The 17,452-nt window shown below is 43.6% G+C and overlaps 1 protein-coding gene across 1 annotated transcript in view; it reads left to right on the forward strand.

Annotated features, from left to right (window-relative positions):
• Positions 1 to 1,122: 1,122 nt before the first annotated feature.
• Positions 1,123 to 17,452, forward strand: part of aatka (apoptosis-associated tyrosine kinase a) — a 46,745-nt gene continuing 30,415 nt past the window's right edge. Inside the window, exon 1 of the mRNA XM_084743920.1 lies at positions 1,123 to 1,752. Coding sequence (XP_084600046.1) covers positions 1,671 to 1,752 — 82 coding nt within the window. The 5' untranslated portion in view covers positions 1,123 to 1,670. The remainder of the gene's footprint in view (positions 1,753 to 17,452) is intronic.

A 17,452-nucleotide genomic window follows, 5' to 3' on the forward strand; every position in this document is an offset into this window, starting at 1 on the left:
AAAGCAAATCTTAGCCACTGAAGCTACGACCTTGTGTGTTTTCATACCAGGATGTGGTCATATAGCAGCGGGTCTTTCTCTTTGCTGCTGATAAAAAAGACCAGGTGTCTCTGGATCAAACACTTCAGGTAAGACACAGGGGGCAGCAAGACTTGTATTTTGCAAGAATTCACTAGGCAGTTTCACACAAAACTAAACTACCACAAACTTTAATTTTAACGTTTAATTTTGTTTTAAATTGACCAAAACTACATGTGTAATTTGTGGCACAGTTCAGACAGAATTAAAATAATTTGTCTAGACTTCCTTTCATATAGTTTTTTTTTTCCGAATTTAGGTCCAATGGGACACACCGGAAAAGGCGTGACTTTCCCCACAGGATGTCAACCTGCTTGTTAACTCCTCTAGTAAACCTCCCACTGAATCTCAGTAAAGTGTTTAGAAACCAGTCTTTTCAACTGTGCATGTGGCAGAACGATCAGTCCATGATGGACTCAGCAGACTGTTTCATTGGTCCAGACTCTCTGATGATAACCAGGCTGTTGCCCTTGCAACCGGCCTGCAGTGGGCGGCTGGCCTGTCCATGATCCTGGATCCTGGTCCTTCTCCGCCTCAGACGTGGTGGGATGTAAAGATATGAGGTATGTGTGCCCCCAAGTTAAAGCTACTAAAGGATTTGCTATACTGTATAGTTATTCTAAATGGGTGCCACCGGGTCGGATTCTTGCACCGGAAGTAGGGGGTGATTTTTATCAAGGTAATTTTTATTTATGACGTTAAATTTAGGGGATAATGGTGGTGGAAACATCAGAGGAATTTGTCCGGCAAACAAGATCAACAAAGGATGGAAATATACTGACATGGGAAAGTATTTTTGTTAAATGTTCTGGTTAATAACAACACACACAATCACACACACAAACAATACACACACTCACCAGCAGAATTTCTCTAGAAATGGCTGCGTCAAGTGTGCCAGCGAAAGCCGGAGCACGACATGATTTTGCCTTCAAAATAAAACTGAAACGTTTATTTTGTGTTACGTAAGCGTTTTATTCTGAAAGCTGTAAACGGAAGTGCGCCTTTGCTTCAGGTCGCTTGACTCTGGTGCAAGATGTCGCTCATTCTTTCTGTACCGAAGCTGAAACCCAAATGCGCATCGCTGACCGACGCATATTTTTAACACGAACAAGCTGCACCCCCGAAAGAAAAAACGGCGTTTTACATACAACACGGGACAAAGGGCGACCAGAGGTTTATCCTGACAGGAACACAGATGGGAGGTGACCAAATGTTTGGAGCTGTCAAGATTTTTCAGTGTGTAAAATCAGTGTAAATTACGGTTAAGCGTTTTACCGGGTGACCGAGCCGGTGCAGTAAACCCGTCCAGAACAGCAGGCACATGAACGAAGGCGCGACACGGTTGTTTGTTGTCAAACAAGTAAACTAACAGATGTGGTGAAATGTCAACATCTGTTTCCATATCTGTCCGAGCTGAAGGTGGAGCAGGATTTTCGGGGCTCCCTCTGTGAAGTGGAATAAAATGCTGCGCATTACTGCTTCTTCTTCTTCTTCAGGTTACTTGAATCTGAAACGCACCTGAGTCGGGATTTTCCTCTCGACCCTTTCGTGTTCAGGCTTTTACTGTCTTGTGCGACGCACCGAGGAGGATGCTCTTTGCCCTACATGTGATTGTCATGTCTTCGGCGTTTTTCAATCCCAGTTTTGCCTTCAGCTCCCACTTCGACACAGGTAAGGGTCACACTGGTGCATGACTTGAATGAGGGCGTTTATCCATTTGCTGCCTGTGATTTTTTTTATGTTACATCATAATGATGTTGATGTTTGATGCAAGGCCATATACTGTGTCCTGATGCTATATCATGTATACATCATTTTCTGAGTCACCAGCAGCAGCATCACAGCCATAACATCATCATCACCATCATCATCATCACTATCATCATCATCTAAATCTCTAAGGATGAGCTCAGGTCTGGATGTTGTACATTCAGACCCTCACAGCTTGGTGACAAGAGGGTTAAAAGTGCCTGCACAGATTCTGCATAGTCCTACACATCCATCCCTGCAGCTGAGTGTGTGCATGTGTGTGCTATGTGCTATCAGTGTGTGTGTGCGGCTTCAACATTACAGAGGTGACCTGCTGACAGAGGTGTGTGGCTCTGCTGCTTGAGGTTGCGGTTCTTGGTGCCCATTTGGATGCAGTGTTTAATCATCCCTTGGGTGTCGGGAGGAGGGGGGGGGGCTGAAGGAGAACCCAGGTGCTGCTGCAGTGCTACGGGGACCCCCGAGCAGGAAGTCATGCCTGTGCTTTTAGCCTGTGTGAGTGCTCGAATTAGAGCAGAATAAATAACTGTGTGCAGTGTAAACAGGACTACTGAGAGAGTCCCTGCACTGAGCGCAGTGTGCTGAGCATACAAATGACCATGAGCTCTGTGGCTCTCAAGTTTCAGGCTCTATCTGTCCTCCCCAAACTGCACACTCTCAGTGATCTCTGATCCCTCTCTGTCCAATTATTCCACCCTCATCCACCTCCCTGTGACTCCACACTTCTCACTCTCTGCACCTCTTTTCAGAATGTCACATTGAAAGGGTGTCTATTTAAAGTCAAGTAGCGTATTTACAGGAGGTATGCTGTCCCTCTTTATTCAGGAATCTTCTGTTCTTACAATTGCAACAGCATTGCAGGACTCAACAATAAGAACTACCCTCTTGCCTGGGGCAAGTGAAATGCCATGATAGGCAAGTAAATTGGGTGATTCATTTGCTGACTGGGCAAATAGTAAAAAAGGGACTGTTAAACTATTTTGATAATCAATTTATCACTGAAGTAATTTTTCATGCAGAAATGGCAGAAAATGCTATTTTCGGCCTCTCAGATATGGAGATTCCTCACATTTCTCAGTTAATTATCATATTAAGATGAATCTTTGTGGGTTTTAGATGTGACATGTAATGTTTAAATGTGTGTGAGGACTCTGAAAAACTAGGATGGACATTTTTCACTATTTTCTGACATTTTATAGACACCGCAGGCCTAGATTAAACATGATAATTACAGTTGTACTTAAGTTTTTGTTGTTATTCGATAACTGCTATTAAACTAAAACAGTTTGTACAGGGGTAAAATAGATTTCTGATTTAGCCCCAACTGGGCAACTAAAAAAAACCCAAACATTAAATGTTCCTTGTTGTTCAAAGTACAGGAATAAATAACTTCTGACATCACAAAACTACTACAACTGTACTGGCAGACTTATCAACACTGTGGACGATGTGTACAAGTCAAGTCACCAACTTACAAACTCACTCTTCAGCTGCTTCATGCCTCCTGTCCACATCTGATCCCACGGTGTTTTCATCGCCCTCTGAGACGCTGTGACGTTAAATCCCCTCAGGTCCTGTATTCCCTGACAAACTGGCCTCCATTGATCTCAGAACTGGAACTCCATAGGTTGTCATGTTTATGATTATTATATTCCATTTCTACCAAATTTTGCCAATATATCCCTGCAAATCTTACACACTAAACCTTTAAGTGATCATGTGGATTAATAAATAAGTCTCCAGATAACTGATGTAATTGATATGATATCACAGCTGTGAAGGAAATAATGCTTGACCTGTTCTAGATAATATTCTGCTTTGCTGTCAAATATACTGTAAAGTGAAACAGTGAGTTTTTAAGTGGTTTAGGGTTTGGATATTTGGAAAACCATGACAAAAGCACTTCTCGATGTGGACTGTGTAGTGGATGCTGAGCTGGCTGTTCCTCATTCTGTGTGGTGAAACATGATACAAACCTACCAGAGGAGTGTAATCTTTTAATTTGAAACCAGATAAATAGTTCCCAGCTGAATTATGGGTAAAATGCTGGCTCATCTGGGGCATCTTATAATTTAATTGTCTGGGTGTTTTCTTCTGGGATGAGATCACAGGTTTTGAAAATTTCCCCTCAGGAATGTGCTGTGAACTAGTCATGTTTTCTTTCTTCCGGCTGATGGTGGCTGAATGAATAGCCTCAGTGACAGCTCAAGATGGAATCAGCACACGCACTGGGATTGGTTAGTTTCAGGTGGAGGGTGGGGCATGAGTGGGCATGCACACGTAGCTTGTATTTAGCTGGACTAGAGGATGGGGTCTGGCTGGTCACTCCCCTGTCATGATGATCTACATTTCTCATTAGAGCAGCACCTCACCATGCGATCCTGTTCATTCCTAGTAATTGGACTGAGGATCAATGTTGTCGAGGCGATGGAAGGGGGCGTGTGAGGGGGAGCCAATCATTTTCATGGCCAGTGCTGAGGACAGAGAAATGCTGGAGTCCCTTAAAGGGGAGGGACACGCAGCACTCAATCAGCTGTACTTGCTGTCTTTGAGGCTGAGGAGTAGATTAATAAGCCACGCTTCCATACAAAAAAGATTGAATTGTAGCACCCTTTAAGCCATCCTCTGTAGCTGCACTTCCTCCTTATGCCCTGGGCTATTTAAGAACATAGTGTGCTCTACCTCTGCACACACACATATCCAGACAGAGGAAAACAGCTATGTAGCCAGGTCAGTCGTCACATTGTATGGTGTTATGTAAGACGTCAGCAGGGACGGAGGCGCCATAGCAGGATTTTTGATCCCCTGACTGTATCGGCCTTCATGTGCCCAGGATGGGGCTTGATTTGTGTGTGACCAGGGGTGGAAAGTGGTCCAGTAGAGGAGAGCCAGGATGAATGTATATTTTTAGGGCCCGAGCACCGAAGGCGGTGCGAGGCCCTATTGAAACTGAAGGAATTATTCTTCTTCTTATTATTATTTATCTTTTTCCCCTAAGATCGCATTTTTGAGGGCCTAAACAGGCTCAAAAAGTCCCAGATTTTTGCACACTCATCAGGTCTTGCGAAAAATTCGATATTTTATGGTCGTTACAAAGGGGCGTGGCAAAATGGCTCAATGGCGCCCCCTAACAGTTTTCAAAATTGAAGCCCCCTGCTTTAACTTTGACCTAGGCGTATGAAATTTGGTACACATATGTATCATGCCGGGACAGACAAAAAAGCCTCTTGGAGCAACCCCCTAAACCCAACAGGAAGTCGGCCATTTTGAATTGTATTTTCAAAATAAGGTCATTTTTGGCCATTTTCACACGTCATACTTTAACGAACTCCTCCTACAGATTTCATCGAAATGACTTCAAAATCGGTTTGTGTGAGCTCCACAACTGTGTGATCAAAAGTTATTAAAAGATCTTCGTATCGTTGAAGGGCGCGGTCGCTGCGGAAGGGCGAATTTTGATATCTCGCAACACCCACATCAAAAACCACGAAATTGCTATAACTTTAGCATAAATGGTTCGATCTGCACCAAACTTGCTGTGATGGATAATAGTCCCGCCCTGAACACATCTATGTCACAATATTCTGTGATTGTCATAGCGCCCCCTGGTGGCGACAGGAAATGACATGTTTTACTCTTTGAGGTCCTGCTCCAAGCACGTTGACCATATCCAACTCAAATCTGGTCAAACCGTCTTTAACATGTTGATAATCGTGTATTATGAAAATCGTGCCATGATGTCACACTGTCTTTCCGTGACGGAGCGGCGAAGTTGATGTTTCGCCAAAAATGAAAAATTAGCATTAACTTCACTATACTTAGTTGAATCTGCCTGAAACTTGACATGTGCGTTAACGGTCCAGGCCTGAACATGTGATACGAGTTTCGTTAATGGGCGTGGCCAAATAGTTTGGCCACGCCCCTTAAACATCAGCCCCTGCGGCACGTTTCACCGACATGCACGAAACTAGGTACACATATGTATCACACCCAGACGCACAAAAAAGCCTCTTGGACCCATTGCCCAAACCCAACAGGAAGTCAGCCATTTTGAATTTTGCGTCCATTTTTGGCGTTTCTCACGTGTCGTATTTTAACGAACTCCTCCTACAGGATTGATCAGAACGGGTTCAAAATCACTGTGTACCATCTAGACAACATTGTGATCAAAAGGTATTAAAGATTTACGCCCTCATTGAAGGGTGTGGCCGTCAGGTGGCGGCGAAGTTTGATGTCTCGCCATGAAACACGAAATTGCCATAACTTGGGCGGACATGGTCCGATCCCCACCAAACTTCACAAGTGTCATAGAAGTCCTGGTCTGAACACATCCACGTGACAAGCAGGAGACATACTCACAGCGCCACCTAGCGGCGTCAGGAAGCGACGTCGAATTCCTTAAGGGGACGTCAAAAGGCCGTGACAATCACAGAGCCTCTTCGCCCGGGGCGAATCCTGCCACGAGGCCGCGGCCGCCGGCCCCCCCGAGTGGCGCGGGGGTGCGAGGGCCCGTAAAACGCTGCTTGCAGCTTTAATTTTCTATTTCTGTTTATACAAAGAGAAACATTTATTTAGAGTAACAGTATTGTGAACAACATACACATGTTCACTGCAAATACCAACAGTTATTAAAAACGTTTGATAAATAAGTCAGTTGCAATCAAACTGGAAATAGACGTTCAGCTGTGTTACTTTTGCCCCTCTGTTTGGACGAATGTAAGAGTTGAATAAATCAACCACAAAACAAGTCTGTATTGAATATTTCTGGCAAACAACCCCTTGTTTAGACCACAAATGTCACGTCTGAAGCATTTGCATCAGCAGGAAATGAGTGGCCAAACTTTCTGTGCAGTGTGCGGTTTTCCTTCAATGTGTGTGAATACTCCTGATCTATTTTTCCATCAGCATGATGCATATGATTGTAGCATGAGGACAGCAGTGTTTGTGTGCGTGCACGCAGTGGGTGTGGTTGAGCAAAAGAGGGAAGGCGAAAAGAGACTGCTGGCAGCTGCGATCAAAGCAGAGGGATTCAAGTTTAGCATTGAAGTTGTATAGTGGCAGTAAATGTACAGTTTGCCCAAGAAAACACAGCAGAAAAAAGTTACCGTGTCTTGTTTCACAGCTGAGAGACTGTGGGATTAAATCGGGGTAGAGTGAGCTGTTGTCTGCTCTGCCTAGGTTACAAAATGTGCATAAAATATGTTATGAATAGCATTTTACTCTGTGCCAGCCTTGTATTTGTGTGCTTATTGTTGAAAAAATAGACTTGAAGTCTAAATGCTTCCGGTCACGTTTATGCTCACCCGACGTAGCTGGGAAGTGAGACGCATGGAGCTGGTGCAGACAGCTGCATGGGTAAAAACGAGAGCATTTCTGATGTTTGAGACGTGATTGAAAAACACATCTGAATCCCTTGCGGCTGAGGCAGGGGGTAACACACACTTCAGTAAGCCTTCCGAGCAACTGACCATGCTACTCTCAAATCAATTTCTCATGTTAAGTGTCGCAATTGTATGAAAATAATCCAATGCATCAAACCCACCTTAATGTATAATCACCACCAAACAACCGACATGCTCTCGTAAAAGACGTCTGGTCTGGTGGGACCTCCATTAGTCTTCCCCACCTTAACCATTATAGGAGGAGGGGCAAAAGTTACACCATCTTATGTTTGTCCCTCATATCAACTATACCCTGTCTAGTACCAAAGATAGGCTTGCATGATAATTAAACTTTAGCACTGATGCTGATTCTGTGGAGAGGTATACATTACCAATATTCAGCAAATAAAAAGAAAAATTGTTTGGATTGGGCCTAATTTCACCTGTGGACTCAATGACAGGATGTGGGCCTACTTTGTATGAATGTAACAGCATATTCCTGACTTCCATGTTACAAGAGAAAAGGTCTTGGTCTCTTTCCCAAATCGTTTCGTCCCTCCTCTCCCCTATGTGTGGCATTCTGCACTAGTGACAACTGCAGCTTGCACCTGGCTGACTTACTGCTTCAGCACCACGGAGAGCTCTCCCATCAGGCGAGGCAGCAGCTGTGTGTGTGTGAGTGTGTGTGTGTGTGTGTAGGGTAGCTCTTTGAAAACTTGGCTGCATCCCACAAACAAAATTAATATGCATCACTTTACTGCTTCACTGTTAGGGCAAACAGAAGACAGACTGACCTGGAAGGCAGCACTGATACGCCAACATGCTGACCGTGCAGCACTGTGGGACAGTTGCCTTTCAGCAGTCTCCTCTAATGCCTGGAGGTGGCAGTAGCAGCTAGGGTGCATATTACGGGCGCAAATTACCACACACAGACACACACACGTTTTCTGTCACTCACAGGCACTACGGCACAATGCATAATGCACATTCCACATGCAGGCATGCCTCCACGTGCCCTTGCACACACATGGATGCACCACTGCAGGCTATAATCACTGTGGTGCTGATACCGGAGAGGAAAGATGTTAAAAATGGTTACTCGGTCTGCTTGTGGAGCTCCTCCCACTGACTCGGTCAGTACAAGCCAGTCACCGCTGACTATTTGATTATTCATCTCTCCATGTGTAACACCAAGCACTTTAGTTACATAAGTCTGCCTCTGGGGGAACTAGAATAAGAATGAAGTGGATTTAAGCAGTCAAGGGGAACCATCTATGTCTCCTCTATGTGCTTTCCATGTGATGATGTGGGGATGTGGGTTTTCTCGGTGTCATAACCGTTGAAGGCTTGTGCAATTGCATACTTAATTTTTTCAGAGAGGTTCCCATGCAATATTTAACCCATCGCTAAGTATCATTTCTTGGTGAATTTAAATGTTAAGAAGCATTTAGCAACACCTCCCATGGTGGATAGAAGTGGAGAGGTTGCGGCGTGGTGGGCTGATTTAAGGGATGTTTCATACTGAAGACTAAATGACGGGAAGGAAAATCTAGTGTATTCTTGTATTCAAAATGGCTGCTTCAAATTGGTCAGATAGGTAGAAGACATTTGGGTGGAAAGTGTGACTGTGTGAATTCACTGGGAAATGTGTCAGGGTATGTGCTTAACAATAGTAAGGAAAGCAGGAAAATATAGGAGGAATAATGAGTGCATGGGAGCCAGCATAACACACTAATGTATTTAGCTCAGGTATGTTTGTATTCACTTCACACACACACACACACACACACACACACACACACACACACACACACACACACACACACAGGCACAGACATCTCCACTCAAATATACACACACGCTGCCTTTGTCTGCATCATGAGACTTGGGCTGAAATGTCATTTCAAGTGCATGTTTCTATGTCTGCATATGCTTTGCACATGCATCTAATTTGTCTGTCAGCCGGAGGTCTAAACACACGAGAGCCCAATAACTCCTTCCTGGAGTGTGTATCAGATCTGTGTACAAATGTTCTAGTCATAGATGATATTATGTAGAGTTACAATTATAGCAGATGCTATTTGCAGCCAGGTTGGAACAGCCAATCTTTGATATTATTAAAAGATTCTTTGACCCCTCAGGCAGCAATGCATTTAAAACTGCATTAAAAACCCACATAATTGTTTAAAGGATACTACATGGCCTCGGGAACGCTTGTGAGAACCGATGCTGGTGAATGCAGTTTGTCGCTGCATTTATAAAGGCAAGTTAAGACTCCACCAAGCGAAGCAAAAACCATGAATCAACAACATCCAGAAATGCCGCTGACTTCTCTGGAGCCCAGGCTCATCTGTGAACTAAAGAGGAAAAGGACCATCCAGTTTGTTACTTGCGCAAACTTCAAACGCCAGCACTTGTGATGGTATGAGGAAGAGTTAGTGCCCATGGCATGGTTAACTGTCACATCTGTGAAAGACATATTAATGCTAAAAGATATGAGTAAGAGGTTTTGGATCACTTTTTTTTTTTTCAGCAAGACGCTCTGTGCACTTGTCACAACTCGTAGTAGATTTCAGGTACTGGACTGACTTACCTGCCGTCCAGACCTGTCTCCCATTAAAAATGTGTGGTGCATAATGAAGCGTAAAATACAACAACAGAGACCCTGGATTGCCGAGCACCTGAAGGTGTAAGGCAAGAATTGGAAAGAATTTCAGTGTCAGAGCTTTAACAATTAGTGTCCTCAGTTCCCAAACACTGAGAACTGTTAAATGAAAAGGTGATGTAACACAGTGGTAAACGTACCCCCGTCCCAACTTTCTTTTGCAACATTAAAGGCTAAGTTTTTCACTTTTCCAGTGCTAACATCTTATGCATTTTAGAAACATGTATGCAAGTAAAACTTCTGCTAGTACATGTTAAAGGTGTTCTCTGTCATTGTTAATGTCACCGTAAACAGCTGATCAGAAACTCACATCGGTAGCAGCTATCTCCCAGGATTTTTACTGCTTGTCCTCATCACAATTTACATTTCCTACAAACTGTTTTGCTTCCTGTTGCTAAGAGGATCCTTGAGTCCTGCGTCAAGTTTCCTCCTCCACTTGACTCAAGAGGATAAACATATTTTCGTTCCATTCATTCATACAACTGCCTGTTTGCCAGCGTGATAAACTGTGAACAGCTTTTGTTCCCATTCGCGCAGAAGAGACAGCAGCTCTGATTCTTTCAGTGCTGCATAATAATCACCCAATTCAGCAGATTTCCTTCAAAATCTGACCCAGCAGCCCTCACTGCAAATTGCAGTGCAGAGGCCAGTAGAGGCTGCCAGTCCCCTCTGCAAACATTTGCGCTTACAATAATTATAAACGTCTCAAATAAATGAACCATTGGTATTAAATGCTCCAACTAGCACATTTAGATGCAATTCTTTCATGAAGTTAGCCAAATTAGTTTAAATGATCCACACGTCACAGAGAGAGTTGATATTCAGACCCTTCCTCTCCAGCAGCATGCCCTTGCCCGGGCTGTCAGGGGACGGACATGACAGGCCTGTAATGCTGATCCATGGTGGTCCTCTTGGGCTCTCACTCCCAGTTAATGACAGTTATCATGGCTCTCTGCAGGCCAGCGCATCCCTCTGCCATCTGCAGTCATTCACAGAGAGCATGACTAGAGAAGAGCAGAGAGGATGTAACACGGTGGAGGATACTGTACCCGGCCATTAATCATGTCATGCTGTTCTTTCTGCTGTCAAACCTACTTGAGACTGACATATCTGTGCGCATGTGTGTGTTTGCAGAGTGCCTCCTCCTTTGCACCTCTCTATGTTCCTGTCCTCTGCATTTCTTACAACTTTGGTTCTCCTTTCTTTAGAGCATGTACTCTCCCCTCCCTCTGTCCTAACTCATGATCTCTCCCCCCTTCATGCAGCCTGCAGCAGAGGGTTGCTGCCGGACATTTTTCTCTCTTGGGAACCCAGGCTGTGTTAGAGGACAGCCGACTTCTCCTTCAGTGGAGCCTACAAGCTCCCCCAGTGGCTGTCAACCGTGAAAAAAAACAAGAGGAGGACAAGCTCTAGCTACTCTGTGTCCCTAGACACTGATACATATAGAGCCAGTCTTTTAAAACGGGTGCTCAAATTACATCTTGACACTAAAGATGAGCTAACCACTTGAGCCAACAATTGATCTGCAACGATTGTCCTCATGCATTTTATTTACACATGCACAAAAGCAGAGGAGAATCAATATTCCTCTTGGCTTATATACAGGAAGTTATCTCTCTACACTAAGCCGATGGCTTTCATTGTTGTTGTGCTGTAGGCCCCATCTCTCATCCAGCAACTTCCAGTCAAATATCAGTGTAGCTCTGACACTTTTGTGTGTGAGTGTGTGTGTGTTTTATATACTGTATAGGGGTGGCAGTATAAATATGGGGTGGGTAATGTCCTTTTAAAATTTTTCTGTAGGTCCAAGAGGCAGCCTGCAATCAGGCTGACATGTGTCTGATATGATAAATAAAACTAAGGTACAACTCTCTGAGCTACTTTGAGCCATCTGAACCATGCTGTATGTAAATTCTGTTCTGCTCCTGCTGCCGCCTCACTGACCTGTAAATCTAAACCTAAAGGTCACACCTCTCTCCTGTCTCTGTCTGTCCTCTTTGCTGCTGTTTCCTGAGCACTTCGCCACCATCACCACCTCCGTCAGTGTTGCTTTTGGTAGTCAGTCTATGTGTTATTGTTGGAAGCCACTCGGTGCAGCCCAGGCAGGGCAGATGGAGGAGCTTGTTTGCCCCTGCAGCACTGTCCTGAATGTAAACGCATGCTCAGAGAGATTTAGAGCTCTTTCTGCTCTGTTTCTGCATGTCTCTCTCTCTCTCTCTCTTTCCTGCTCACATTGACACAAATTTTCATGTTTAACCGTCAGGAGTGTTGGGGTGAGTTAAGGGGCTGTATCATGGCGGCTGCTAGGTTCCCACGTATATTGATTGCAGCTCGGTCTTTAGTGCCACCTGGATGTGTTTATAAGCCCTGCTGTATTTGTGTGTGTTCCAATATAGGCTGAATGTTCTTGCTAATGTTGGTGCTGTTGGATGGATGGGAAGGTTAGGCCTGAGTCTGTGGCTAGCCACTGACCACACATCAACTGGAGACTTTTACCTCACACAGTTGCATAATGTATGTCCCTATTTGTAGCCGATCCAGTGAATACTAATTACAGTCGAAATGGTATCTCTTTTTCCCTCTCCTTGTCTTCCCCTCACTCTTGCTCAAGACCCTTTGATTGCAGTGGTGTGTAGTTTGGCAAAGTGCCCACCCTGCAGCACTGTCATTACTTGGTCTCTTGGTCAGAAACAAGAAGCAATGTGCGCGCATGTGTGTGTGTGTGTGTGTGTGCATTTGTGCATGCAAAGAAACCACACCAGGAGAAAAGAGAAAGACCGAAGTAAAAATGACCACAGAAGGCAGATGAGAACACAGCATCTCGCAGGAAGAGAGACATTTACATTGCTAGTCTCTACTGAAGCTAGAGCTGCACAGTTAATCGAATATTAATCTTGATCATGACTGTCACTTCCCACAATTAAATGAACAGGATCAACTGTGATATTATCATTTAAAATGAGTGCTCCACTCGTATAAAACTCTGCTGCATATCAAATCAAGTGCTTGCTCAAGTAACTGCCAGCCACTCCGCAATAGCAGCCTGTGCAAAATTTCTTGGATGTTGCAGCTGCAGTCTAAAGTAGAAAACGAACATACAGCAGAGTAGAGGGCAAAACGAAAATCCGATATCCGTAGCAGAAGGTGAAGAGTCAGTCCCTCCAAACAGATCATCGTCCGACGTTTGGAAGTATTTCAGATTCAGGGCAAATGATTTTAAAGTGAAACTTAACCCCCAGGTCTGAGTCTAACTCCGCCCTCTGTATAATTTGAAAAATGCTGAAAATGGTGAGGAACTGAGGAGGAGGTGCACAATGCAACTACTGTAGGGGTCTTGTAGCTGTACAGTGTGTGAAGTGAGATAGCTGGTGGTCAGAGCTGGCACCATCAGAGCCAACCAGCCATGAGCAGCTGCTATCAATGTCCACACTGGAAACTCAGAGAGTGTGCCTGAGCTTACTATAAAGCACATTTATCGTGGGATCATCAGTCAAGGGTTTGAATTCAGTCCGGTTGAGCTTCTGCAGCTGGCAAGAGCACCCATATTCAAAAATACTAAGAAGACGGTTTGCAGGAAAAAAAAAAACCATGCAAACTCCTGTGAATGAGAGTGCTGGGGACATCATTTTGTTTTTTATTTAACCAGTGGGCAGACGGGGAGGGGGACTGGTTGGTAACAAAAGCTGCTGCCATAAACGTCACCCGCCTCCAGATCAGTCAGTAGAATTGGTCAACAAAAAATGATTAATAAAATGATTGCATGAAGGCCAAGAAGAAGAGTGTCTCTAATGTTACCTCACTGAATCCCTGTTTTTGTCCAGTTTTAACTCAGACATCCAAGTTATATTTTTCCTCTGGATGATATACTCTGAATAAGGTCTTATTTTATACATTTGCAGGATTGTAGCACAACATGGAAGTGAAAGCAGTTTATTTAAATGTGAAAGCACAACAAACAGATCAATACAATGAATAATCGTGATAAATAATTGTGATCTCAGTATTGATTGTGATGATGATTTTGGCCATAATTGTGCAGCCTTAATCAAAGTATAAAACACTATATGGTGTTTTAGAGCTCCTCCTCCTTGTGGATTCAGGAGGTTGCTGCCGTCAGGACCAGAAACAACAGCCCACTGCTCTCAGTTACCACGGAAACTCCAAAGTTATCCTATGTGCAGCCCAGTGCGACACCTTGACTTGGGTCTCTGTGTGGGTGCATCTTTCTCTATGCTGGTGTGTGAATACAGACACATGGCTCGGTCCTAGCCTTGATACCAGTGTGGGAGGCATTGCAATATGCATCACTCTGCCTTGAATAAAACTCCCTATTTTCTCTCCACAGCCTTCCTTGTTGTGTTGGTCCTATCTCCCTCCCCTACATGTGTCCATTTGGAACAGATTTGTTGAATGCATGATGAGTTCTGTCGTGTATACCAGGTACTTACACATAGTAAATATCCCAGCAGCTGACGTTCAGTGGCTACAGCTGCACAGCAGCAGAAAGCCCTACCTCACTGCTGCATGCTTTATTTATGATCTACCATGAAAAGCTCAGTGGCTGTGCTTATAACATACTACATTCTTGTACACTCTCGTACACTCACATGCATGCACATCATTCCTTAGCTTTCCTGCTTCCTCCTTGGGATTTTGTCTTTGTACAGGTACATATTTTTCTCTCTTTAATCCAAACTGAAGGAGTCACAGGTTAGTTGTGTTAAACAGATCCACAACAGGACTACAAAGTTGCACTTGATGAAGAAACTTTCCATAAAATTATTTTTTCAGGTTGTCCATCCATCTATCCCTCTCTAAATTCTTGTGAACGCAATATCTCAAGAATACTTTGAAGCAATTTCTTCAAACGTTGTGATCACATCCAGTTGGAGTCAAGGATGACCTGGTTAGATTTTGGTGGTCAGAGGTCAAAGTTCAAGGTCACTGTGATCTTATGTCCACCCCATTCTCGTGAGAGTGATATCTCAGGTGCGCCTGGATGGAATGTCATTACATCTGGCACAAGCACTTGGAGTCAAGTATGAACTGATGAGATTTTAGGGGTCAAAGGTCAGTGTGACCTCACAAAATTTTAAAAGAATTTCAATTAATTATATAATAGGTTAAAACGATTGTGTGATGACATTTTATATCCGAAATGTCAAAGGTAAACTTCACTGTGACATCATAATGTTCAGCTCTCTATCAGTCCTCTGTACTCCTCTGCTGAAGTAGTCTCTAAGTGAAGACAGCAGGTTTCTCACTGGAAATTATTCAATCAAATCATACATGTCAAAGTAGCGGTAAAAACACACACAATACCTTTTATTAAATTCCGTCAAAGTCTTTACTACATCTAAACTGTACTGATTAGTGGAGTCATACAATCGTAAGGCGGTAATTCTAGTATTAGAAAGTTGAAAGGAAATAGGAAATACAAAGCAGTGACCTCCTCTTTCATCCATTCCACATGCACCAACATATTTTTTCTCCCTCCCTCCTTTTATCCCACTGCGTCCTCATTGTCGGCCTGAATTGTGGGGGTGGCAGGGTGACTCCATTGCTCTCCCCTCCCGTCTGTCAGGACATTGCTCATCTTCCTCCAGTCTTGAAGACAGCTTTTTAATAAAGCGGGTATGAGCCCGGCTTTAAGTGCTTTATTTTCATTTCACCGTGCAGCTGGTGAAGTAATGTGTGCTTCTCAAATATTTATGGAGGACCCTGGGTCGTCGCGCTCCCACATTTCTTTAGAGAGAGAGGGAGATGGATTCTCTGCACTTATGAAAATAGTGCCACTGATTTTCCTCTGGATGATCATATTAGACTTTCTGGTAGCGAATGAAGACTTGATAAACTTGAGCCTTCTGTTGTAGTTGAAACCACAACATGCAAAAACTACATTTTATGAGTCACGCTGCCACACTACAGGGAATTCTAAGGTACACCAACAATTGCACAATGCCCCAAAAACCAATAGAACTGTGAAGCTAATAAAGATCTAGATAAGAATTTTTGGTCCAACATCTATTCATCTATTTTTCTGTCCAGGGCAAAGTCATTGTGCTGAAAGGATAAAGCGCAAACATTGTTTCTGCAGCTTTCTCTAAATCTTTATAGGGATTCCCCAACCTCTGTCTGCCCCGCAGTCTACATCCAGTCAGTCATCTGCTTGTACAAACTTGTAAAGTATTGACAAGGTACTTGTACCCCCTTGATGCAAAAGAGCAGTGGTTTGGGGCCGGGGTTACTGGAACAAACCACTGCCCAAAGCTTCTGACTGTGGGTGAGGACTGAAAAAATGGTTGACCAATTGGTCAGAAGTTTCACTTTATTCCTCCTCCACTGCCTAAACAGAACTTTTTACAATTACTGGTTAATAAAACTTGTAAATATCTGAACTCCTCCACTTCAGCAGTCGCTTGCCTCTCACCTGGATTCAGTGTTCTGTCATTTTTCCAGAAGAGAATCATCAGCAAAGAAGATGGATTAACACATAGACACCAACCTGATACTCTCCAAAGTCAAGTCACATTTTATTTATATAGCTCAGTATCACAAATGACAACTTGCCTAAGAGGGATTTACAATTTGTAGAATGTGTGAAACTTGCTGTCATGTAGACCCCCCCGAAAGAGTAAAGACAAAGTCCCCCCCCTCTTTAAAAAATTACTCAAACCAATCAAACCATCATGAAACCAGTATAGGTTATAGTACAAAATAAGTGCATTTAGGTGGAACAAATTGGTTCTTGTCTTTTTTCCCTCTCATCGACACATACATACAACAAACACATTGTAAAAGCTCTATTAAAGGTGTACTGTGGATATAAATCTTAAATTTGCTGAATTTCTTTCATAGTCTTTTATTTATCTGGCGATCCAAATAAAATCTCCTGTGACCCACCTATGGGTCACGATCCAGTCTCTCCACCATGGCCGAGAAGAACTGCAAGAGGACAGGCCACATAACTCCATCCATCCATCCATCCATCCATCCATCCATCTAGAGCTTAGCTTCACCTTGGACGTCTTATATCCCAGTCTTAAACAGAAGAGGCAGGGAGCTACACCCTCATCACAGCCGAGTGTACATGTGGATGTTATAGCGAACACATCTTTTGCTCTAAATATAAGAGGATAAATGTCCCCCTTGTACTACTTTACACACTCATTTGCTTTCCCCAGACACACAAAACAGATTTAGAGTGGATTGCCAATTTCCATGATTCCATCATTTTCTATGAAAGAACAAAAAGTTGGTCCACCGCACGCTTGTGTTCACCATCTGCTTCATCAGTGCCTGTAGAGGCTTCACAGTTGCCAGTTACATCAGCCTCAGGCTAGATTACTTTTGAAGCCAGACAGCTTATCAAGATGGATGAGGTTTTGTGATGGGAATGCAACCAACTAAGGAGGAAGTGGTCAAGCTCGTACACTTCCTACCTCAAGGTGAAAAGTTCCCTCAGAGTTTAAACGTGAAGAGATGTTTTGTAATTTTAAAGGAGATGATCATTGGTAAATGACTGCAGAACAACTGATCTGCCACAGGGTTTGCACAT

The sequence above is a fragment of the Lutjanus erythropterus genome, chromosome 19, assembly GCF_056507025.1.
Source record: "Lutjanus erythropterus isolate fLutEry1 chromosome 19, fLutEry1.hap2, whole genome shotgun sequence".
NCBI lineage: Eukaryota > Metazoa > Chordata > Actinopteri > Lutjaniformes > Lutjanidae > Lutjanus > Lutjanus erythropterus.